Below are 24,426 nucleotides of genomic sequence, written 5' to 3'. Positions count from 1 at the left end.
TGTTTTTGCAAAGTTTGTAGCATGGGTTAAAAAAGTAATACTGGGAACCTAGGGAATGGTAGGAGATGACCGCTCAGCCAGCCTCACACACCTCAGACCTGCGGGCGGTGGGGATAGTGATGCTGGTTTTCCAGTAGCACAATATCCTCAGGTCATCAATATCTGACCCCCAGCAGGGGTTGTGGTGCTCTAGCTTCCACACAGTGTAACAGGCACAGCGCCGTCCATTCTATAGTGGCTGTACTTGGTATTGCAGCCCAGGCCCATTCACTTGAATAGGATCGGGCTGCGAATAAGTCATGTGACTGATGACTGTGAATAAGTCATGTGACTGATGACTGTGACGTCACTGGCCTAAGAAGATACGGCTACGGCAGCGCTTATCGGATTGACGCAGCCTCGTCAGACAGGGGGTGCTGGAAGTCAGACCTCCACCGATCAGATATTGATGATCCTGGGAATATGGCATCAATATTCTGCTCCCAGAAAACCCAACCATATGCATGTGACTGCTGCAGCCAATCACTGTCCTCAGAGGTGATGCCTGCTATGTGATTTAAAGCGTTTTTTTTAAATAATGGACTAACCCTTTAAGTATTTTTGCCCTGACTCTCATGAAGTGTAATTTTGCCACAGCGGGAGAGCAGAACCACGGTGCCCCGGCCTTACAGCGGAAAATAGAATGCTGGCCAATTAAAAAAGATGTAAAGTCGCACTGTGCCATCAAGTCGGCCGATAAGCGTCCGCCCAATAAGGGGACGACAGCCCCGTCTCACCACAGGGCCGTCATTACACACACTCACCGTCAATCCCAGCACAATGCACCACAACTGGGCAGCGCCATGATACCGAAAACGACGTCACCGAGTCACATGACCACATCACCCCCGGAGTCGGAACCGGTTTGGGCTAAGCATCCAATAAGAAAGCAGTTACAGTCAAGGGGCGGTGTTTGAGGAGGAAGTGGGCGTTGTTTGGCCCTCGGTGAAATCTTATTGGTGGCGAGGAGTGAGAGCTCAGCGGTGATTGGATGACAGGTGTAAGGACGCGCACGAGGGGCGTGGCGAGACGATGTGAGATTGTCAGGGGTGTGTGGAGCGGACAGGTAGGTTACTGCCGAGCTGAGAGGTGACGTGAGCAGACAGGTAGGTGACACTGTTTACAGCTACCTGTTCTTGTAGGTAAGTCTCGCCATACCACAGGGAATGCTGACACTTGTAGTTCTACACCTGTCTAGGAGACATAAGATGATCATAGGTTTTCTATAGTCTGGTAATGCGGCGCCGCTCAGGTCTAGTAGATGCCGGATTAAAGGAGTTGTGGCCATTATCAGTCCGGTTTCCCGTGCAGGTTATAGGTGTTGGACTTATCCAAAGGCACTGGACAAGCAAAATCCATTGTGTCGGATCCTTCTCCTTAAAGGGGCTGTCCAACGTCATGTAGTCTGTTAAATGTAGCAGGACCTGTGGAGGGCGGCACACTTACCGTCTCCAGTGCTGTCTTCCCTGCAGGGACAGAGTCACGTGCTCTGCTGCAGCCAATGACTGGCCTCCATGTCCCAGCAGTGACGTGCCTCTTGGGGTCCTGTCACTGCTGAGGCCAGTCATTGGCTGCAGTGGGAGCAGGTAAGTGTACCGCCCTCCACAGGCCCTGCTATATTTAAAAGACTACATGAAGTTGGACAGCCCCTTTAAGAAGAAGGATCCGACACAAAGCTACATTTAAAAGACTGTGACAACCCTTTTAAGATGGCAGCCCCATACCAGCCTCTGCCCCTCCTAGGCTTCATCCTCAGGGTAATAGGGCCCCCACTATGCAGCATCAGATTTCATACATGGACATATATGGCGGTAAGAACTTGTAATCTGATTGGACAGACGGTTGGTGCCGCTATGCCGTATGTACAGCTATCTTAGGTCAGTGCCTAGTTTCAGGCTGGTGTGTCCTGTCACTAACCCTACAGTTTTCTCTGCCTTTGGTCTCTTGCACACTAATGTTTATTTTTATTTTAATTTTTGTTTTGTTTTTTTGCGTTCCGTATACGGAACCATTCATTTCAATAGATCCACAAAAAAACTGAAGGTACTCCGTATGCCTTCCGTTTCCGTATTTATTTATTTTTTCGTTCAAATATAGAACATGTCCTATTATTGTCTGCATAACGGACAAGGCTAGGACTGTTCTATCAAGGGCCAGCTGTTCTGTTCCGCAAAAAACGGAATTCACACGGACGTCATCGCAAAATACTGAAAAAGCCATACGGTCGTGTGCAAGAAGCCTTTGCTGTGTTATCAGGCGGGGCGCAGCTGACGGCACTATTCTTCCATAGGATTACTGACTGGAGAAGGATCCCCACCGCCAGCAGCGTGCATGATGACCGCTGGCTTTAGGTGCAGAGGCTCTTTAAATGTGTGCGGTGCCTGAGGCGGGATGGTGGGGCAGGTCGCGCTGACACGTCTTCTCCTCTGAGCTGACACCTCACGGGGAGTGTCTCCTGCTCCGGTCACTTTGAATTCTGAGAAAACCTGGCGACCTTTACCCTCAATAGCAATTAATATTATCTGCTGGCGGGTGTGTGACGGGAGGTGACAACCACAAGTGTCCCCATGACGGACAGGGGTTGTCTAGGATTTACCTCAGAGCAGGGAATGGTAAAAAATAAAAATGTACACGGCGGTCGATTTCCGTGATGTGAACAGAGCCTAATACTTATTCGGGGCAGGGGACGCAGTTTTTAGCTGAGCTCCACTCTGGCCTTGGGAATCCTGTATTCCTCACAGGAACAGAAAATCGAAATTCGAGCCAGAGATGGATCTGTCGCATGACCCGACCCCCCCCCCCCCCCCCCCCAATATCGACCATAATGAAGTCTGTTCGCTCTCTGTCACGGTGTCCATCATGTTACTGCACAATATAATGCAAATGTAAACAAGGCCTAAAACGGGGTCCGGTACTTAAAAGTGGAGGTGGACAACCCCTTTACGGTACGGCCACGCTGACCTATTTTCCGTCACAGATATTCCTGCAAGTCCGCAGCAGTATCCACGTGTGTTACATACCGGTTTTACGGTGGACTCCACCCTGTGTGCTGGGCGGGGGCTAAATTTCCTTAACCCCTTAATGCATATGTCTGTACATGTACGGCATTATACGTAAGGAATTGTACAGGACGACTCCCTCTGCCTTCCGATTGGAGCCCCCCGCAGTGTAATCGTGGGGCTCGGAATGGCTACTATGGCAGCCTGGGGCCTGCTGGAGGGTCCCAGTCCTGTCACGTTTTTTTTTTTTTTTTTTAAGTAATAAAAACTATAAAAATTTGGTATTTCCGTAATCGTATCTTTAGTGCACATGGAACACAGTAATGTCAAAACCCAAAAAACCTTGGCAGAATTGGGTTTTGTTTTTTATTTTATCCCACAATATTATTTTTATTTTTTTACTGAAAACAAAGTTTAATTCATATGCAAATGAGCTCCCGCAGGTGCCCAGGGGCGGCGTTCGCGGTGTTGGAGCCCAGGCTGCTCTGCCTTTTTTTCATTCGTTCCCCGCCCTCCTATTCCCTTGCGTCATTCTTCGGTCCGTCCGAGATATCCTCTGAAAGAATTGACATTCTGCAGATTTTGCGCCCAATTATCATGGTGTAGAGAGCTGCCGTAGAAAAGAACGTTTGCTGCAGTGTTACACTTTTGTCATTCGCGTGTTGCGGACGCAGTGAACTTGTGAGTCGCGCTTCAACCCCATTCATTCCTATGACCGTTCTCTACACGCCATGTAGCCTTAAAATTCACATTTCTATGCAGTTTTTTTCCGTAGTGTGTGGAGGGGATTTGTCAAACTCTCGTCCTCTTTGCTGCTACTGTAATATGTTACGGGTTTTCTGCCCGCAACACTGGATGGAAAATCTGCCCCGTGTGAACAGACCCTTGTGACTGCACACCTCCTTCCATAATAAATCCGCCCTATTTTCCGTGTACTGTGCCCTTATTTATACTTGCGGCTGTAGACCTGTACACATAACACACCTGATGCCGGTGTCACTTCTCAGAACTAGCAATAAGTGAAGTAAAGCGGTTCCGATGGAGGTCGTGATCTTTCTGGGTTTCTCTGTCAGTAAGGCCTCTTTCACATGGGAGTCATGTTTTTGGCCCGGATAAGATGCTGGTGCGTTGCGGGAAAATGCACGATTTTTCAGCGCGAGTGCAAAACATTGTAATGCGTTTTGTACGCGCGTGAGAAAAATCGGCATGTTTGGTACCCGAACCCGGACTTCTTCACAGAAGTTCGGGTTTGGGTTAGGTGTTGTGTAGATTTTATTATTTTCCTTTATAACATTGTTATAAGGGAAAATAATAGCATTCTCAATACAGAATGCATAGTACAATAGAGCTGGAGGGGTTAATTTTTTTTTTAAATTAACTCGCCTTAATCCACTTGCTCGCGCAGCCCGGCTTCTCTTCTGTCTTTTTCTTTGAGAAATAGGACCTTTTGATGACGTCACTGCGCTCATCACATGGTCCATCGCATGATCTTTTACCGTGGTGATGTATCATGTGACGGACCATGTGATGAGCATAGTGACGTCACCACAAGTCCTTTTCCTATGCACAGCAAAGAAGAAGACAGAAGAGAAGCCGGCTCCGTGAACAAGTGGATTAAAGGGCTTCTGTCACCCCACTAAAGTGATTTTTTTTTTTTTTGGGCTGGTGAAATTAGTTATATTGCGATATATCACAATATAATTGTGTCACTTACTTTGATCCAGCAGTTTCTTCAAAAAACGAAGTTTTATCATATGTAAATTCGGTCTCTAACAGCAAGTAGGGCGGCTACTTGCTGCTAGCTGCTGCAGAAATCCGCCCCCTCGTCGTGTTGATTGACAGGGCCAGCCGGGATCTCCTCCTCCGGCCAGCCCTGTCGGCATTTCAAAAATCGCGCGCCTCTGTGGATTCGGCGCAGGCGCTCTGAGATGAGGAGGCTCGTCTCCTCAGCACTCCCTCAGTGCGCCTGCGCCGATGACGTCTTCTATTTCGGTGATGTCATCGGCGCAGGCGCACTGAGGGAGTTCTGAGGAGACGAGCCTCCTCATCTCAGAGCGCCTGCGCCGAATCCACAGAGGCGCGCGATTTTTGAAATGCCGACAGGGCTGGCCGGAGGAGGAGAACCCGGCTGGCCCTTTCAATCAACACGACGAGAGGGCGGATTTCTGCAGCAGCAAGTAGCCGCCCTACTTGCTGTTAGAGACCGAATTTACATATGATAAAACTTCGTTTTTTGAAGAAACTGCTGGATCAAAGTAAGTAACACAATTATATTGTGATATATCGCAATATAACTAATTTCACCAGCCCAAAAAAAAAAATCACTTTAGTGGGGTGACAGAAGCCCTTTAAGGTGAGTTAAATTTATTTTTATTTTTTTTAACCCCTCCCGCGCTATTGTATTATGCATTCTGTATTAAGAATGCTATTATTTTCCCTTATAACCATGTTATAAGGGAAAATAATAATGATCGGGTCTCCATCTCGATCGTCTCCTAGCAACCGTGCGTGAAAATCTCACCGCACCCGTTTGCGATTTTCACGCAGCCCCATTCACTTCTATGGGGCCTGCGTTGCGTGGAAAACGCACAAAGAGGAGCATGCTGCAATTTTCACGCAACGCACAAGTGATGCATGGAAATCACCGCTCATGTGCACAGCCCCATAGAAATGAATGGGTCCGGATTCAGTGCGGGTGCAATGCGTTCACCTCACGCATTGTACCCGCGTGGAAATCTCGCCCGTGTGAAAGGGGCCTAAGACGATTGAGGGAACACTAGAGTGAGGTTCTTCTCCTCGTTCTTAAAGGGGTTGTCCATATTAGAAATCACTGATCACAGGAACCTGGCAGCACAAGTCCCCTGGACCGCTAGCACAAAAGAAATAAAGTATTATCTCCTGATAAATCAGACATCATATAGGACATGACAATCTCTTTCTAACAAAGCTAGAACCAGCCCTGTACCTCACATGGATCCATAGATTTATTTCAAGCTGGCAGTTCAGGAGGACGTGCCCTTTCTCAGGAGCGCGTCCTTTCTGCTGCCACTCTCTCCCTGTAACTGTTACAGCTTCTAACAGAAGATAGGGCTGGTGGCATTTGAAGGATGGAACTGAGAACGTATGACCACCATAGCAAAACAGAGAAATGAGCAAATGTACAAACAGCAGGTGGCGCTACACAAATACATTTCATTAAATAACTCGGTGGTTAGTTTGAAAAATGGGGCATATTCTTAGAGGGTCAACCCCTTTAAATCAATGGGCTGTCTGTCTAATCTATGGACATGCGTGGTCCTCCAGTATAAGAGACACTCTTTGGAACCACTCTCTGCTCCTAGATGAGAGTAATGAATGAGGTCCTCCTGTCCTCTGTTGCCTCACAAGTAGGGTTAATAAAAATGTCAACCTCTTTTCCAAACCCATTTATGGCCAGTTTCGCAAGTATATTACGAGCGCTGATGCCTATGATGATGTGCATTGGCGGGTCAGAAGACCTGCACACAGGCAGGACACTCATCCATGAGACGATCTGAAGATGAGATATGTATAAGGTCCCATGCAGATAACCATATTTTCAATTTGCACCCGATCTGCATTTTTTTGCAGATCGGATGAGGACTCCTTCATTTAAATGGGACTGCAAAAACTGCGTGCTGTCCGCATCTATTTGTCCGTTCTGCGACCCTGCAAAAAAAATAGAACATGTCTGCAAAACGGAGGAGAATAGGACAAGAATAGGACATTTCTACACAAAAATAGTTGGCCGGCATCCAAGTTGTCGATCCACAGTTTTGGGCTGCAAAACATATGGTCATATGCATAGGGCCTAAAGGTCGTATTTGTAAGAATTTGACCACTAAGTACCCATCACTTGTTAAAATAATACCCTCTTCTGATCTCCATGCTCCTCCAGAAAACAGGATAATCAAGTATCTCGGCCTAGGGTGTTAAACAACTTTGTTCTCCTCATCACCACAGCATTGACCCCCTTGTGTGTCCAGGGTTGATTTGTTCCACCCCTGTGGTGTCTCTGCTGTTTTTCCATAATGTAGGGCAGTTGTCGGCCTTCATGCTTCAGTTAGAACTGTTTCCTCAGCCTTTCAGTTCCATGTAAAGTATGTATTTAGAGCCTTGAGATGCTTGACTTCCTCAGAACAAAACTGGAGCTGTTGGAAGAAAGCTTCCGGGACCCTACAGGATACGTGCCCTGTGTGATCAGAGAGCAGTTCAGGACATATTATCTCCTCGTTATATGTGCTGCATGAAACTGATATTGTGAAGTGTTAATGGATATTCCTTCACACAGGTCACCTGAAAGAGCTGGAGCCTTGTTGGAGTTATTGTAAGCGAGACCTAACATGTCCACTACAGAAGAGAAGTTCTCACTCCGGGAGGTCCTGGTCAGCTTCAAGTCTTGCTTGGAGGATGATGACCAAGATGTTCTTGTAGAGCATTATCTAAATGGATGGAGGGGATTGGTCAGGTGAGTGTCTGATCTTCACCAGTTAAGATGTCTACATATTTAACAGTAATTGTGAAAGGGGTATTCCATCTGATAGGTATAGTATTAGATAAGTATGAAGGGCCAAACAATGAGACCCCCACCAATCGCTAGAACATTGGAAGTTCTCTGACCCTCCATTCAAAGTCTATAGAGCAGATGAAAACAATCGCCCACGGCTCACCTCCCTAAACCCTGTTCTAGAAATTGTTGGGGATCTCAACGGATGGACCATCACCAGTCTGACTTTTATCACCTCTGAACTTTAAGCCAGCTTTGCATTTAAGAGAAGTATCGTCCGCAATGCTTCTGATCAGTTGTCCATGGGATCGTTTGCACAGGTGATCCAATCAGCAACATGGCAAAGTAAACTGGCCAATAGGGGAGCCAGTTAACAAAACATAAAAAACAAAACACACTAGGCTTGCGCAAAATGGCAAGTGTTTGGCTGATCATGTTTAAAAACAAAGGGGTTGTCTAATGGGAAAAACGTTTAGTGAAAAGGCTCTGGGTAGGTTAAAGGGAACCGGTCACATTGAACATGGTATCTGAGCTGCAGGCAGCATGTTATAGAACCAGAGGAGCTGAGCAGATTGATATATGGTTATAAGGGAAGAGATTCAATATAAGGGCTCATTCACACAACTGTGTCCGTTTTTACGGATCCGCAAAACATGGATACTGGCCTCGTGCCTTCCGCTGAAAGGAACATCCTTCTCTATGATAGAAATCAACAGAGAATAGGCATTTCTATTTCTTGGTCCTATCTCGTCACAAAGGCGGTGCCTGCTCAGCCAATCTCTGCCCACAGCCTGTAAAAGGGCATTTCCTGTGTGTCGAGAGAGACGAGTATCTGTCTGAATGGAAGCAGGAGGAGATTTGCGATGTATTTTTTTTTTTTTCTAATTCTTGCTGAAGGCTTTTCAGAATTTTGCACCCCCCCCAATCTTGACAACCCCTTTTAAGGGTGGACATTCACTTAGCTTTCAATTTAACTTCATGTTTAACTATTTCTTTCACTTAGGTTTATGAACAGCCTTGGGACGATCTTTTCTTTCGTTTCAAAAGATGCTGTAAACAAAATTCAGATAATGGAAAATTATCTAAAAGGGGAAAGTGGAGAACGGTATCGGACCCTCCAATCCATGGTGGAATATGAGCTCAGCTCTAACTTGGTGGACCTGACAAAACGCGGCAGTCATCCAGACTCTGGTTGCCGTACCATACTGCGATTGCACAGAGCCTTGCGCTGGCTTCAGCTTTTTCTGGAGAAGTTAAGAACAAGTTCTGAAAACAGTAAGACCTCCACATTATGTACAGAATCCTACAATGACTCTCTGGCCAACTATCACCCTTGGATTATACGGAAAACTGCAACGGTGGCCTTCCTGGCTCTTCCTGTTCGTAACACGTTCTTTGAGGTGATGAATGTTGGGACAGCAGAAGATGTGGTGGATATGCTCGGAGAAGCCATGCCATATGTTTCCAATGTCTATGACTTTACCCAAGAACTGTACTCCCAACACAGCCTTCTAGATCTACCATGAATGTCCTCTCAAGGGTTTTTAAATTATGTAAAGTGAATTCCTATCACTTTCTTGGTGACACCAAATTGACTTTTGTTCTTCATTGATTGTGGCATTACCAAATATAAATTCCCTAAACCACATAAAGGGGTTGCACAGGGTTAGAAGAACATGGCTACTTTCCAAATAACAGATCTTTAGATGTCCACAGGTAGAGGGCTCCCACCCAAACACATGTATGGCCTGTTTCCTACAAGTTTATGTTATGGGCGTATATGCTTATGATGTGTGTTTGGGTCAGAAGACCTGCACTCAGACGGGACACTCATCTGTGATACATTCTGAAGATGAGATATGCATAAAGGCCTTATTTTTAGGAAATCAACCACTCCGCACACACTGCTTGCTAAAACAATGCCCTCTCCTGGGCACCATGCTCCTCAGGGAAAAGCTCAATAAGGTGTTAAACAACTTTATTCTCGTCATCACAGGTTGTGTGTGGGTATTGTCGCTCATTCCCATTTAGCTGAGCCAGAAGACACAACCCATGGACAGGTCTGATGTTGTTTCTGGAAGAAAGCTGCTATGTTTTTCTAATCCTGGACAACCCCTTTAATAAAGTTCACCTGTTATTACTGTATAAAGACCAAATAAGTGTATATTGCTTGTACATTCTATACAGGTATGTTTTTTTGCATTTGTACAATTGTCAGATTAACGTTTACATTTGAAACATCAACATAATGTATAACACATGTCGGGTGGTCATACAGATAATACTGACCCTGAAAGAAGCAAAGCTGTTTACATTTGACTGCAAAGTAATCAAGGCTGAAATGAAAAATTGTAATAAAAAATTAAGAAGGGTACCTCAGTAAGTGCATTTATTATGGTGGGCTGGCTTGGCCAATCAAAGCCCTTACAGGAGGGAAGGTCTATAGAGGGAAAGGTGAGGTAGGAGAGGGGAGAAGGATAAGGGAGTAAATATATATCTGATGGTGCACTATTGTGGTGCCTGAGGAAGTTTCTCATACCATTGAATCCAAGGGGACAAGAAGTTGAGAGAGTGTTTCCCAGCTAGTTAGTTCCTCTAATCTGCATATTTTGTGTGTTTTGTGCCTCCATTCAGTAATTAATGGCATCTGATCCAAGAGCCAATGTCGTGGTATAAACAATTTGGCCGCAGCAATCAAATGCGCAACTAGAGAAAATCTAGTAAGAAGGCACTGACTATTTGGCAAGTTTAGGAGAGCTAATGTAGGCGTTATAGGGAATATTATTGAGCATATCTGGCTAATGGTGTGTGACACTTCTTCCCAGAAGGGGGCGATCTTGGAACAAGTCCACCAAATATGAAAGGCAGAACCTTGTGCCTTATGACATCTCCAGCACTCAGAGGGAAGCGAGGGATCCATTCTGTGTAGAGTATCTGGGGTGCGGTACCACCTGACTAACAACTTAAAAGAGTTCTGTATGCGAATACATCAAGAAAATCCATGGGAATTATTAAGGATTTTAGTGAATTCCTCAGCTGTAAATGTTGCCCCTAAAACTTCTCCCATTGAAGGATATAATGAGGTTTTGAAGAGGTTTTCAACTCCAAAATCTGGGTCAGAAGATTTGATTATTGCGTCATGCCATGAAGGTACATAATCCCGTTGAGTTTTGTCAAGATACTTACAGATTAAGCAAACATGTGAGTAATGAATTTGTGTCCATCTGGAACCCCCCCCCCCCCCCATGACGTCTGGAGGTCACGCATGGAAGGTATCGCTTTCCTCTTCAAAATATCCCCAACTGCCTGGCTACCAAAGGCCAACCAAATGCCCATATCGTCTACATAGTCCCTTCGGAAAAAGTAAGGTAGCAATCAAATGGGCATAAAAGGGTTAGAGGCTTTCTGAGAAGTTCATAAGTGAGGATATCTGCTGCTATGTATAGAGGACTCCTCTGAACTGTGACGGGAACACAAGACTCGGCCGCGCCCTAGATGAAACGCTCCAAAGATTAGCATAATTCTTAGGAGAGAGTATGTTGCTGGCAATCTGGAAGCCTAATTTGGTAATTCGTGGGTTTATTAGTTCAGAGTGAAGTCTCAGTTGAATAGCCTTATAGTACGACTGAATTTCTGGGAGCCCAAATCCCCCCTTATGTTTGGGTAGTACTAAGGTATCGTGTGCTAGGCGTGGTTTGGTGTGCTTCCAGATAAAGGAAGAGAAAGGCCTTCGTACCGACAGGAAGAATGGAGCGGGTAAGTGTATCGGAAGAGTCGGCATTAAATACAGTAGTTTAGGGAGGATATGTTTTCAGTAAATTCTTCCTTCCCATCCATGACATAAAAGGTATAGATCATTATTTTAATTGTTGGATATTTGACAATAGACCAGGATAATTTGCCTGATATAGCCTATTAGGGTCTTTTGGTAATATTGATCTGAGAATCCGCCCATATGAATGGATATTCTTTTGATAATTCAGATATGACTCTGTTAGGAGTATTGATTCCCATAGCCTGACATTTGGAAAGGTTTATTTTAAAATTGGACAATTGTCCAAATTTATGTAATCAGGTGAGTATGGCAGGAAACACCTCTACTGGGTCGGACAGAAACAGATAAGATGCCTTTATTGTCACTGTACAATACAATGAAATGTTGTTTGGAGCAATCCTAGATGCCATGGACAGGGGAAAAAGAACTGACCTTTAAACTAAAGCATTACACTAGAAAAAACCAAAACATTACACTAGAAGGCATTACTATTCACAGTTCACAGCATATCTATAGCAAGAGCAAAGTAGGAAGTGCTTATGAGTATATATACAGTGGGATGCGAAAGTTTGGACAACCTTGTTAATCGTCATGATTTTCCTGTATAAATCGTTGGTTGTTACGATAAAAAATGTCAGTTAAATATATCATATAGGAGACACACACAGTGATATTTAAGAAGTGAAATGAAGTTTATTGGATTTACAGAAAGTGTGCTATAATTGTTTAAACAAAATTAGGCAGGTGCATAAATTTGGGCACCACAAAAAAGAAATTAAATCAATATTTAGTAGATCCTCATTTTGCAGAAATTACACCCTCTAAATGCTTCCTGTAGGTTCCAATGAGAGTCTGGATTCTGGTTGAAGGTATTTTGGACCATTCCTCTTTACAAAACATCTTTAGTTCATTCAGGTTTCATGGCTTCCGAGCATGGACAGCTCTCTTTAAGTCACACCACAGATTTTCAATTATATTCGGGTCTGGGGACTGAGATGGCCATTCCAGAACGTTGTACTTGTTCCTCTGCATAAATGCCTTAGTGGATTTTGAGCAGTGTTTAGGGTCGTTGTCTTGTTGAAAGATCCAGCCCCGACGCAGCTTCAGCTTTGTCACTGATTCCTGGACATTGGTCTCCAGAATCTGCTGATACTGAGTGAAAATCCATGTGTCCCTCAACTTTGACAAGATTCCCAGTCCCTGCACTGGCCACACATCCCCATAGCATGATGGAACCACCACCATATTTTACTGTAGGTAGCAGGTGTTTTTCTTGGAATGCTGTGTTCTTTTTCCTCCATGCATAACGCCCCTTGTTATGGCCAAATAACTCCATTTTAGTTTCATCAGTCCACAGAACCTTATTCCAAAATGAAGCTGGCTTATTATACCCAAACCTGAGAAAGACCATTCATTATGTGCCAGTTATAGGCCAATTTCTTTACTCAATAATGATTTAAAATTGTACGCCAAACTACTAGCTAACAGGCTTAAAAAGTATTTACCAGAACTTATATCCCCCGAACAGGTAGGATTCATACCCACTAGAGAAGGGAGGAGTAATGTCATTCGGATTATCCACCTTATGCAATGGGCGAAAACACAAGACATCCCCTTAGCGATTCTTAGTATGGACGCGGAAAAGGCATTTGATAGGGTGGACTGGTTATTTATGGCTAAAGCCTTGACGAAATTTGGCATTCCAGATTCTTTTATAGCGGCTGTCATGGCCATGTACAATTCGCCTACCGCAAGGATCCTAGTTAATGGTACGCTGTCTCCTATGTTTCGAATATCCAATGGTACGAGACAAGGTTGCCCTCTCTCCCCATTGTTGTTTGTGCTGGTGATTGAAACTCTTTTGCAATCTTTTCGGCAGCACGAGGAGATAGCGGGACTATCGGTGGGGTCATCGGTCCATCAGACGGCGGCCTTTGCTGATGACGTACTGCTGTTGGTATCCAACCCTATAGCTGCCTTTCCTGCTATCATGTTGACGCTCAAAGCCTTTTCTGACTTGTCAAACTTCTCAGTAAATTTGTCTAAGTCAGTTGTGCTTTCTCTGTCGGTAGCGCCTAGAGATTTGGAGGTTCTTAAGTCAAGTACACCTTTTGTATGGACGACAACTCAAATTACCTTTTTAGGGATAAAACTCACGCCAGATTTCTCCCGATTATACCAGGAAAACTTTGCATCTCTTCCAAAACGCTTAGAAGATACTATTAGCCAATGGGATATCCCATATGTTTCTTGGTTTGGGCGCAGAGCTTTAATCAAAACTGTTCTCTTGCCTACCATCCTATATTATATTCAGACTCTCCCGATACCTATCCCCAAATCATTTTTTAAAAAAATACAGGATGTTATGTTGAGATTCCTTTGGGGTGGGAGAAGGGCACGCTTACCTTTTAATCAGATTACACGACATCCTATCCAGGGTGGTCTGGGTATCCCAGATGTGCATCATTACCACAAGGCGGTGATATGTCTTAGATGTTTAGAGTGGTTAAGGCCTCATTCAGATCGATTGGATCTGATAGTAGAACAAGCCATGTCAACCGTCCCGCTGAGAGCATTCTTATTTATGGATGGCCCCCATGCTTCCAAAAATATTAGAACTCAGAGTTCAATTACTAAATACGTGCTGAACATGTGGGTGAAGTCTAACTGGAGATCCATTTTGACACCTAATTACCTGATGTTAATGCAAATTAGGGATGTCTTTTTTCAGGCATCTACTGATTTTTTACACACTCTTCCGGACAGTGTGAAACAGGGTGTATCTCCGCTATTGGCTATTTGCCCGGATAATGATATCCCTTCAGCATTAGATCTTTATAAACATCCACTGATGAAGGATTGCTCCCCGTTCCATATCAACTATTGCATCAGATATTTGAAGCAGAACCTAACACGTCTACCTACAGTGGTAGTCCATTCTTCATTTGAAAAATTAGTTGCACAAATTAAAGACCCAAGAGGGAAAATATCCAAACTGTACGAGACTTTAATGTCCACATCTAAGATAGACAGTCCGACCTTTCTTCACCAATGGGAACTAGACTTACAAATAAAGTTTTCATCAGTTGAGAAAAAACTTGCTTTGCTCTCCCCGATTAGGGTGTCCAGGTGTGTCAAGGTACAAGAGAACAGTTATAAAGTCCTAACTAGGTGGTATTTTACCCCCCAAAGACTACATCGTATATTTCCCGCTTCTACAAGTCCCTTGTGTTGGAGGTGTAATAAGGAAATGGGTACCCATGCACACATTTGGTGGTCCTGCGACCAAGTAGTGCCCTTTTGGAAAGCAGTGTGTGGAGTTTTATCAAAAGTGAGTGGGACGCATGTCCCTGTGACCCCAAAACTTTGCCTGTTTGGCTTGTATAATGACATAAAGGGTCCAAAGAACATTAGAATTTTGTGTGCGGCTCTGCTGGCGTCTGCTAGACTTCTTATCGCAACATGCTGGAAACAACAAGACATACCTCCGATCCAGAAATGGTTTGTCAAATGTGATCAAATATGTAGACTTGAGCAGATGGTACATTGGGACCAGGGATCCACACTTAAATTTGAAGCTATTTGGAACCCCTGGAGATATTACAGACAATTTATACTAAATTGATAATCTGGATGGGTTGTTACTGAACATACTTGAATGTCGGCCCTTGCATGGAGGTGAGCAGTTCTGGTTCATGTGGATGAGACTTACTAAAGGCAGGATTATAACAGCTGAGTGTTCTAGATTTGGCGAGGTTTCGAGGTTAATGACAATACCTTATGCACCAACAACTGGTTTTACCCCCCCCCCATCCCCACTACTTTTTCCTTTTACTTTCCTTAACCCAATTACCTGTGTCTACCCACTGTTAAATGTTGTATTTGTGGATGTTCACGTAATATTCTGATTATATTTGTTGAACTACCTCATGCACTTGGACATGTTGCTGACCTATAAGAGAATGTCATTGTTATTATTGATATGTCTTATGACAACATGTATCTGTGTCTCAGATTTCTATTTTTTATGCCCAAGTGTCAATGAGTATATATTTATTGCTGAGAAAACAATAAAAAGAGTTTTAAAACAAACAAAATGAAGCTGGCTTGTCCAAATGTGCTTTAGCCCACCTCAAGCGGCACTTTTTGTGCTGTGGGCGGAGAAAAGGCTTCCTCTGCATCACTCTCGCATACAGCATCTCCCTGTGTAAAGTGCGCCGAATGGTTGAACGATGCACAGTGACTCCATCTGCAGCAAGATGATGTTGTAGGTCTTTGGTGCTGGTCTGTGGGTTGACTCTGACTGTTCTCACCATTCGTCGCTTCTGTCTATCCGAGATTTTTCTTGGTCTGCCACTTCGAGCCTTAACGTGAACTGAGCCTGTGGTCTTCCATTTCCTCAATATGTTCCTAACTGTGGAAACAGACAGCTGAAATCTCTGAGACAGCTTTCTGTATCCTTCCCCTAAACCATGATGGTGAACAATCTTTGTCTTCAGGTCATTTGAGAGTTGTTTTGAGACCCCCATGTTGCTACTCTTCAGAGAAAATTAAAAGAGGAGAGAAACTTACAATTGACCCCCTTAAATACTGTTTCTCATGATTGGATTCACCTGTGTATGTAGGTCAGGGGTCACTGAGCTTACCAAGCCTATTTGAGTTCCAATAATTAGTTCTAAAGGTTTTGGAATCAATAAAATGACAACAGCGCCCAAATTTATGCACCTGCCTAATTTGGTTTAAACATTTATCGCACACTTTCTGTAAATCCAATAAACTTCATTTCACTTCTCAAATATCACTGTGTGTGTCTCCTATATGATATATTTAACTGACATTTTTTATCGAAACAACCAACGATTTATACAGGAAAATCATGACGATTAACAAGGTTGCCCAAACTTTCGCATCCCACTGTATATATACACTGATTCAGACACCACTGCAGACAAGAGATCATCATGGGGTCATGAATGCAGCAGTCACTTTCAGTCTGTGGTAGTTTCTATCCTAGGAAGGGGCAATAACCTCCGAGCATTTAGGAGACTGAAACAAAAGTATATCCTCCGCAAACGCAGCAACTTTGTGAGATATAGTCCCTATCAGTAGGCCTCTAATATGGTCATCTTGTCTAATTGCCCTTAAAAGTGTCTCCAGGCACATTATAAAAAGTGTAGGTTATAACGGACACCCTTGTCTGCTTCTGTTTGAGATTTAGAAATAGGGGGAGAGTACTCCATCGATCCTAATTTTTGCAGATGGGGAGGGATACAGAGACCGCACCGCTGTTAAAACCTGGACTGGAAAACCACATTTCTGAAGGGTCGCTTCCATAAATCCCCAATCGACTCTGTCAAATGCTTTATCAGTATCTGTGCTTAAAAGCGTGAGTTGGGTATTGGTGGATATAGCATATTCTATTGTCTGTTGAACTCTGAAGATACTGTCTCTGCATCCCCCCCCCCCCCACAAATCCTGATTGCTCAGGCGATATCAGTTTGTGAAGGAAGGTGGCTATTCTACGGGCTAGTATTTTTTCCCAAAGTTTTATATCTGTGTTATCCTTACCGGGTTTAGGGAGGATCGTGATGTGAGCCTCCAGAGCTTGCTGAGCAGGAGAAGCCCCCTTAAGAAGTGTGTTCAAATAGGTTGTCAATTGTGGTCCCAGGACATTGAAAAACTTTTATAATATATAATTGGGAATCCGTCTGGGCCTGGGCTTTTCCCCAGAGGTGTTGTTTTAATGGCATCTTGGATCTCAGTTAAGGTGACTGGCACTGTTAACGTTTCACAGTCCTCCTGTGTTAGTTGAGGAAGATGAAGGGTGCCTAAAAACTGTCTTAAGTCTTCCATCCTAGTTGTGAATTCATTAGGTGTTTCATGTGGGCGAATATTGTAAAGGGACTGATAATAAGAGGTAAAGACTGTAGCTATCTCTTGTGTGGTATCTTTAATTGTACCCTCTGGGGTCTTTATCTTCCGAATGTGGGTTTTTTCGTTATGCTTTTTGATAAGTGCGGTCATTATCTTATTACCTTTGTCCCCATGTGCATAGTGCTTTTGTTTTATTTTGAGAAAGGCCCGCGCTGCCTTTAAAGTTTAGTAGCATTTTGAGTTCCTCCCTCAGCTTCAGCCAGGCCTCATGATCTCGCAACGCCAGGGATTTCTTATTGGTGTGTTCTAAAGCTGCTATATGGGATAGCAGCGAAGATAAACGTGCCATGCGTTGCTTTTTAAGATGTGAGCCTAAGGCTATGAGTTCTCCTCGGACCACCTCTTTTTGGGTCTCCCATCCAAAAGTGGGGGAGGAATCAGAATTGGAGTTTGTCAAAGTAATCATGAAGTTTCTTAGATAGGGTGCTAATCTTAGAAGGCATGTCTAATAATGTGTGCTTGAGTCTCCAAGACCATTCTCTACTTAGCACTGTTGGAAAACTCAACGAGAAGGAGACTGGGGCATGATCAGATACTGTGATGCTATGCTATTGCACTTTGTAAATGGGATAAGTGTTTATCCTGTATAAAGAAGTAGTCTAATCTTTGATAAGACTTATGGGGGTTAGAATAAAAAGTGTAGTCTCTCCTATCGCCATGCATTGACCTCCAGACATCAATCAAGCAAAGCTCACGTAGTCTTCCATGAATACTTTTAAGCGTTTTATAAGAGATGGCAGATCTCCGAGACGAGGAATCTAATAGAGGGTTAAGGGTCAGATTGGGGTCTCCTCCTACAATAAGCAAACCGGAGGCAAATAACGAGAGAGTTTGCAATGTCTTATGTCTCTCGTATCCATTTGATAGTTTTGACATTAAGAGCATAGAGGTTGCACAACGTGATCTCAACACTACCTAAGGTGCCTCTTAAAAGAAGATATCTCCGCTTGGGACCCACCACCTCAGCTATTAAGGAAAAAGGTACATTCTTATGGATCCCAATACTAACCCCTCTAGAGGAGGAACGGTCATAACAGGAGTGGTACCAAAACTGGTAATAGGAATGAGACAATCTCGGTACTCGACCTTTCTTAAAATGCGTCTCTTGGAGCATAACAATATCCGCTTTAGCTTTTTTCAGGATTTGAAAGGCTCTGCTCCTTTTAATTGGGTCATTGCAGCCATGTACATTGAACGTGGCTAAGTTGAGTTTCATAACGGCCATCTTTGTAATGTAAAAAATTGCATATATAGGTATGACATATGCTCCAAGACCCGACATCTAAACAGTAAAGTGAACCCAGAATATAAATCATAAAAAAAACATAAGACAGGTATGAAAAGTGAGAACATGAAATTGGCATAGCCAAAGACTCCAAATGGAGGCTCAGGTGGGGGGCTAATCACAGTCATCTGTGAAGCCTAATCTGCTCACATCTCCATTAAATTAGCCTGGTGAGCAAGAGGTTAACCGATGTAACTATCTCACCGAAGTGGTAGGTTTAACTAAATATACTGTGTGTATAATCAACATATATATTGTATATAGAGAGAGGAGGTAGCGTATAATAAGACTTAACGTTTAATGAGTATTCAGATAAAAGGTATGGGCATAACACATAATATCAAAAAAGTGTACACACCACAAACGTGTCACAAACAACATAATTACCAAACACATACACTCACAATGGGAGACCACAATGATATTGTTATACCCATGTGAACAAGGAAACACTGTACCCCAACGCAGGTATAAATTCCACAGAAAAAGTATAAACGGGAACAGTCTTACCAGTGGGTGACGGACATCTGGGTGTAGTGGCGCAGTCCCAGAAGCCAGTATTAACTGTGGGGCAGGGTCCAGATGAGACTCACTGTCCCTAAAAAACAAAAAAAAAAACTACCAGGCCTATAGAGCCCTATGGCCGGGCTAGGGGCCGCCCGTCCGGGAGCTGACCCACTGCAGTGCGAAAAGATCCCTATGGTGTGAAAGAAATCTACGCGTTTCGTCACTGAATTAAAGCCCCAGACTCGTCAGGGGATCAGTGGCTAGCAATGGATGGGAGGGAGTCTGTCCTCATTGATTGGTGTCACATACACACAATCCCCATGCTGATAGGTAAAGTATTGGAGCAATGACCTAAGACCAAGAGTGGACCTAGTAAGGGCTGTTGGAACAGCGTGTCGCTAATGGGAAACAGACCCTATTCCCTAGTAATGGGGGTCCATTGGTCCTGGTGACTGCAGAAAGGGGCAACGTATGGCGCTTCCCTATGCACGTGTGGCATTGTATTGCCGTCCACGATTTAAATGTGCGTGCGCGCGCCCCGCCCCCCTGGGGCGTGAGTTAAGGTGACATCATTATCCTGTCACCAGCAGACGGAGAGGGCGTGTGTGGGGGCGCGGCTATCGCTGACGCGTTGGTGATGCCGTGTTGGAGGCGGCTAAACAGCGCGTCACTGGATGAAGGGGCGGTTACTCCAACAGGAGTGTGCGCATCCCATCGGGCATAGAGGAGACTTAAGGAGGCAGGCTACACTGACAGGCAGCAACGAGCCTTCTACAAATAGAGACTAGAGAAATGTTATTCACAGGGTACGACATATTTAAATAGGAGCTGATGATGCTGCCGAGTTAGCAGCAACAAATCAGCGCAACGCATTCGAGAGAGCATAAAAGAAGCTTTGGATCACCAGCTCCTCAACATAGGGGGCGGCGAACTCAGATAATACAACAAAATGATAATGATCCCACGCTGTGCTATATACAAAACACAAATAGGAAAGATGTAGCAATTAGATGAAACAGCCGAAGCTCAACTGTTCATTAAGTCCATTTGGGCAGGGGGTATTCAACTTATATATCCACCAGGTCTCCCGCTGGAGGATACGTTTGTCCCAGTCCCCTCCCCTGGGGGGTCTGGTGATTACTTCAATGCCCTTGAATTTAAGGACACTCCTCAGACCTTGGTGGCACTCGTTCACATGTCTTGCCACTGATGTGTCCCTTTTATTCCGGACATCATTCAAGTGTTCCCCAATACGGCGGCGAAACTCTCTTTTAGTTTTGCCAACGTATTGGGTACCACAGTCACAGGTGATTAGGTACACCAATCCTGACGTGCGGCAGTTGATGAAGCCATGGATGTGATGATTGTACCGTTATCACGATTAGCAAAAGATTTGCCAATTTGTACAAAGTTGCAAAAACTGCAACTGCCATACCTATAGCAACCCCTCACAGGACCACCCAGCCAAGTTTTGTGGCTGGATGCTCCGGCGAAGTGGCTATGCACAGACGGTCTCTCAGATTCCTTCCCCTCCTATACGTAATGGCGGGGTAGGACTTAAGGGCATCGCCGAGATCCGGGTCCATTAGGAGAGTCTCCCAATGTTTGGCGATGATACTGCAGACTTGACCAGTTGCCGTATCAAATGTACCAATCACTCTCATGGTGTTTGTGGTCTTGCTCTCTGGGTGATTGGTGGCATGGAGCAAGTCTGTACGTTCTCGAGCTAATGCTTTCTGAAAAGCAATACGCAGAACCTTATCTGGGTAGCCCCAATGACGGAACCTTCTGCGTAGGTCACCTGCCTGGTTGATAAATTCTGCGTCATTCGAGCAATTGCGTCTAAGACGCAAGTATTGCCCTGTGGGGATACCCCTTTTTAGGGGACCTGGGTTGTTGCTCTCCCATTTCAACAAGGAGTTAGTAGATGTTGGTTTGCGATAGATGCAGGTCTCGATTTGCCCTGATGAGCCCTTATGGATTAAGATGTCTAAGAATGGCAGGTGATCCTTCTCAATGACTGATTTAAATCTCAGATTTATCAGGTTGTTGTTGAGATCAGCCACAAACTCCTTGAATGACCGTTCTGGCCCGCTCCAGCCCGCTCCAGATGACAAAAATATAATCGATGAAGCGTGACCACATTACTACATTGGTGAGACCCGTCATCGGGGGATCACCAAATACCATGGTTTTTTCCCACCAGCCCAGGAGCAGATTTGCGTATGACGGCACACAGGAACTTCCCATCGCAGTGCCCCTGAGCTGGTGGAAGTACGTGCCATTAAAAAGGAAACAGTTGCATGTTAGTACAAACTGAGTTCAATAATGAGATCATTGTGGCTCAAGAACTGTTGACCCCTTGCCCTCAAAAAATGGCTGATGGCCGAGATACCCGCTTCATGGGGTTTTGAGGAGTACAGGGCCTCTACATCGATTGATGCAAGGAACCAGTTATCCTCAATTGAGATGCCCTCGAGTTTGGTCAGAAGATCACCAGTGTCCCTGATATATGAAGGGAGACTTTCAACAAATGGTCTCAACAGTTGATCTATATAGATCCCACAATTTTGTGAGAGACCACCTACCCCAGATACAATGGGGCACCCCTTCAGGGGTGTCACCCCCTTGTGTATCTTGGGTAGGCAGTAAAATGTTGCCATCACTGGGTGTAGGGGATACAAAAAGTCAAATTCGTTCTGACTGATAAGATGGTCGAGTTTTGCTTTTAACAGAATCTCACGAAGTTCTGCTCTGTATTGTGTAGTGGGGTCCGTAGGAATGGATTCATAATTACTCCCATCTTTTAAGATAGTGAGACACATAGAGCGATATGCAGAGGTGTCCATCACTACCACGTTGCTCCCCTTATCGGATGGCTTGATAGTGGACACCTCCTTTTCAAGATCACTGATGGCCCTCTTCTCTTCACGACTACAATTATGTCTAAAGGGAGATGGTTCAAGCATGGTTAGGTCAGCGATCGTATGTTTAAGAAACACGTCTATACAGGAGATATCCCCCTGTGGTGGCATTCTGCAACTTTTGTTCTTCAATTCCGTAAAAGGGCCAAACCCTTGTTGGATGGTAGTTCGAAATCAAGGTTATAGAGGGTTCACGTCCTCCAAGATCTCCACTGGGATGCCCAGTTCGCGGCTTTCCTTTTTTTGTTGGATTTTAAAGTGTTTGTGCCATCTTAGTCTGCGCGCAAACAGGTGGAGATCTTTAATCCAATTGAATGTTTCAAAGTTGGAGGCAACATATATATTGCCTATTTATAACCCAACATGAGGGCACTCTAGCCGACCAACCGCTATGGTAAACAGTATAAACCTTATAATTAGTCGGTGTTATCTCTAAGAGAGGTTCTCTTGTCTCTCAAGCTTTTCTGCCTCCTGACAGTCGACCAGGATGATGGAGTCGGCAGTGGGGGCAAGTCCTTATCCTGTGGTATGGGCATCCACAAGGGGACTTCCAGCAGTGTTAAGTTCAAAGCGTCCCACATTTGGTGAAGATCCTCAGGGGTGCGTATCGTGAGACGCAGGTTGCCAGAGGTAATGAGAAGGCCAAATAGGAAGAGCCAGCGGTATGGGATCCTTGCTGCTCGCAGTTGATCTGTAACAGGGTTTTCAGGATCTGGCGCTTCTGAAGTGTTGATGAGGAAAAACTTTATTTTAAAGCCATCAAGTGATACTTCGCCCAATTCTCTGGTTTTATGCAATATGGCCTCAGTGTCGCGGAAGCTTAAAATGCCACAGATTATATCTCTGGGGTTTTCCGTGGGAGAAGGCTTAGGGTGCAGTGCCTTGTAGACTCTTTTAACTGTTATGCTCTCTGCTCTTTCTTGACCTAACAGGTTTTTAAAAAAGGTCTGCATAATGGAGAGCAGGTCTTTATCAGCAGCTTCTGGAAAGCCCCGTATTCTAATATTCCTCTGCGGCTTCTGTTCTCCTGATCCTCAAGTAACATCAGTGAGGTATTGATGGCATTGCGATGTGACCCCAAGGTGATTTTGACTGCACAATTAAAGGTAATTATAAATTATTGCTTCCTGTGACTGTTCCAGAGTCTCTACTCTGTCATCTATATGTCGGATATCTGACTTGACGGTCGCCAGGTCAGTCACTATGGGGCTATAGTGTTTTTAATAATGCCCGATCAAAGTACTCACGGGTGACCGTTGAGGACTCGTTCACCTCGAGGTTGGCTGCGCCACCGCCGTCCGAGTATTCTCCAGGTTCCTCTGTGTGCGAGCGCTCCATCTCTGCTTTCTTCGGCGCCATCTTGGGAGCGCGTGGAGCAGCATGTGTCTAAATCTTGTTCAGAAATTTCTCCATGTCGGCGCGGGCTTTTGCCGGTTTGTGCATCTCAGGAGTGTCTATAGGGCAATCATTAGGTTGTGTCTTTACCATGCCGGCGAGAAAGTGCTTAGAAGCAGGCCAAATAGCAGCGTGATAGCGGGAGCAGCCGCCATGAAGCTCGGTCAGACTCCCCGATATGATTCACCTAAGGCCTCATTATGGCAGCTAGACTGGTACTTAAGGTGATCTAAGTTCAGTTTGCTTAAAGAAAGCGGGAGGTCCAGAACTGGCAGACGTAAGACGATTACCACATTACGGTAGTCCTTATGCGTTCCAAAGTGCCCTCTGACACTGTCTAAGGATTGGGCGAATCATTGGGAACAAATGTTCCCACGAATGCCCCCAATAATTGTCTTTCTAAAGGTTCCTACTGATCACCCAACGGACATCGTCATTTGTCAACCGCACATCGTAATATGATCGTTCCTCCACCATTCATTTCGCATCGGGCAGTCTAAAAGGCCCTTTAAACGAAGGCCAATTGACTTAAGTATTGTCCATCACCGCTTATTCTTTGGTCATGTGTGCTGTTATGTACGGATCGGTAATTTAGGAGTTATATGGAAACTGTCTCAGATGTGCTAAAATAATAAAACAACTCCCCACTTTGTCCCCTGCCATTATCCAGTGCTGCGGCTCTGGTTTCTGTTTACAAGGCTGCAGTGGTGATGTAGCTAGATATGGCATGTGACCTCTTCAGCCAGTCCCTGGCCTCAGCAGTCTTATGTCATATACTGCTGAGAGCAGGTATTGGCTGCAGCAGCCTCATGCCGTAAACAGCATTGTCAGCTTTTGCAACCCTGAAAACGGCAGGGGTCTCAGTGGTTAGACTATGTTATTTTAGTATTTTATCACATGGGGCAAGTTTTCTTATAACTTGCATAACACCTTTTTAAAGTGGTTGTCCAATCATTTACAAGTGATGGCCTATTCTCCTGATTGGCAGGGGTCCAACACCCCATACTTCCACCGTTCACCTGTTCTACAGTAGCTTTCGTGCT

At 44.6% G+C, this 24,426-nt stretch overlaps 2 protein-coding genes across 3 annotated transcripts in view; one reads left to right on the top strand and one right to left on the bottom strand.

Annotated features, from left to right (window-relative positions):
* Window positions 1-922, bottom strand: part of INTS11 (integrator complex subunit 11) — a 31,822-nt gene extending 30,900 nt beyond the window's left edge. Inside the window, exon 1 of the mRNA XM_044275242.1 lies at window positions 804-922. The gene's annotated coding sequence lies outside the window, so the exon portion shown is untranslated. The remainder of the gene's footprint in view (window positions 1-803) is intronic.
* A 141-nt stretch (window positions 923-1,063) lies between these two features.
* LOC122924290 (ceramide-1-phosphate transfer protein) lies at window positions 1,064-9,929 on the top strand. 2 transcript variants are annotated; one of them, XM_044275244.1, is made up of 3 exons: window positions 1,064-1,105; window positions 7,348-7,524; window positions 8,567-9,929. In XM_044275244.1, the coding sequence occupies exons 2-3, from the start codon at window positions 7,400-7,402 to the stop codon at window positions 9,087-9,089; spliced, it is 648 nt and encodes a 215-aa protein (XP_044131179.1). In that variant the 5' UTR covers window positions 1,064-1,105; window positions 7,348-7,399; the 3' UTR covers window positions 9,090-9,929. The 2 variants fall into 2 exon arrangements, with proteins under 2 accessions (XP_044131179.1, XP_044131178.1); XM_044275243.1 differs by having other exon boundaries at window positions 1,067-1,145.
* Window positions 9,930-24,426: the final 14,497 nt, after the last annotated feature.

The sequence above is a fragment of the Bufo gargarizans genome, unplaced genomic scaffold, assembly GCF_014858855.1.
Source record: "Bufo gargarizans isolate SCDJY-AF-19 unplaced genomic scaffold, ASM1485885v1 original_scaffold_993_pilon, whole genome shotgun sequence".
In the NCBI taxonomy this organism is placed as follows: domain Eukaryota; kingdom Metazoa; phylum Chordata; class Amphibia; order Anura; family Bufonidae; genus Bufo; species Bufo gargarizans.
The sequence above is the reverse complement of the archived record's forward strand: the minus strand, read 5'-3'. Positions and strand labels throughout refer to the sequence as shown.

Bases quoted from the DNA above. Each gene is read 5' to 3' on its own strand.
- LOC122924290 (XM_044275244.1), top strand. From the start codon at position 7,400: ATGTCCACTACAGAAGAGAAGTTCTCACTCCGGGAGGTCCTGGTCAGC. The intron at 7,525-8,566 runs GTGAGTGTCTGA...TCTTTCACTTAG, and splicing joins GGATGGAGGGGATTGGTCAG to GTTTATGAACAGCCTTGGGA.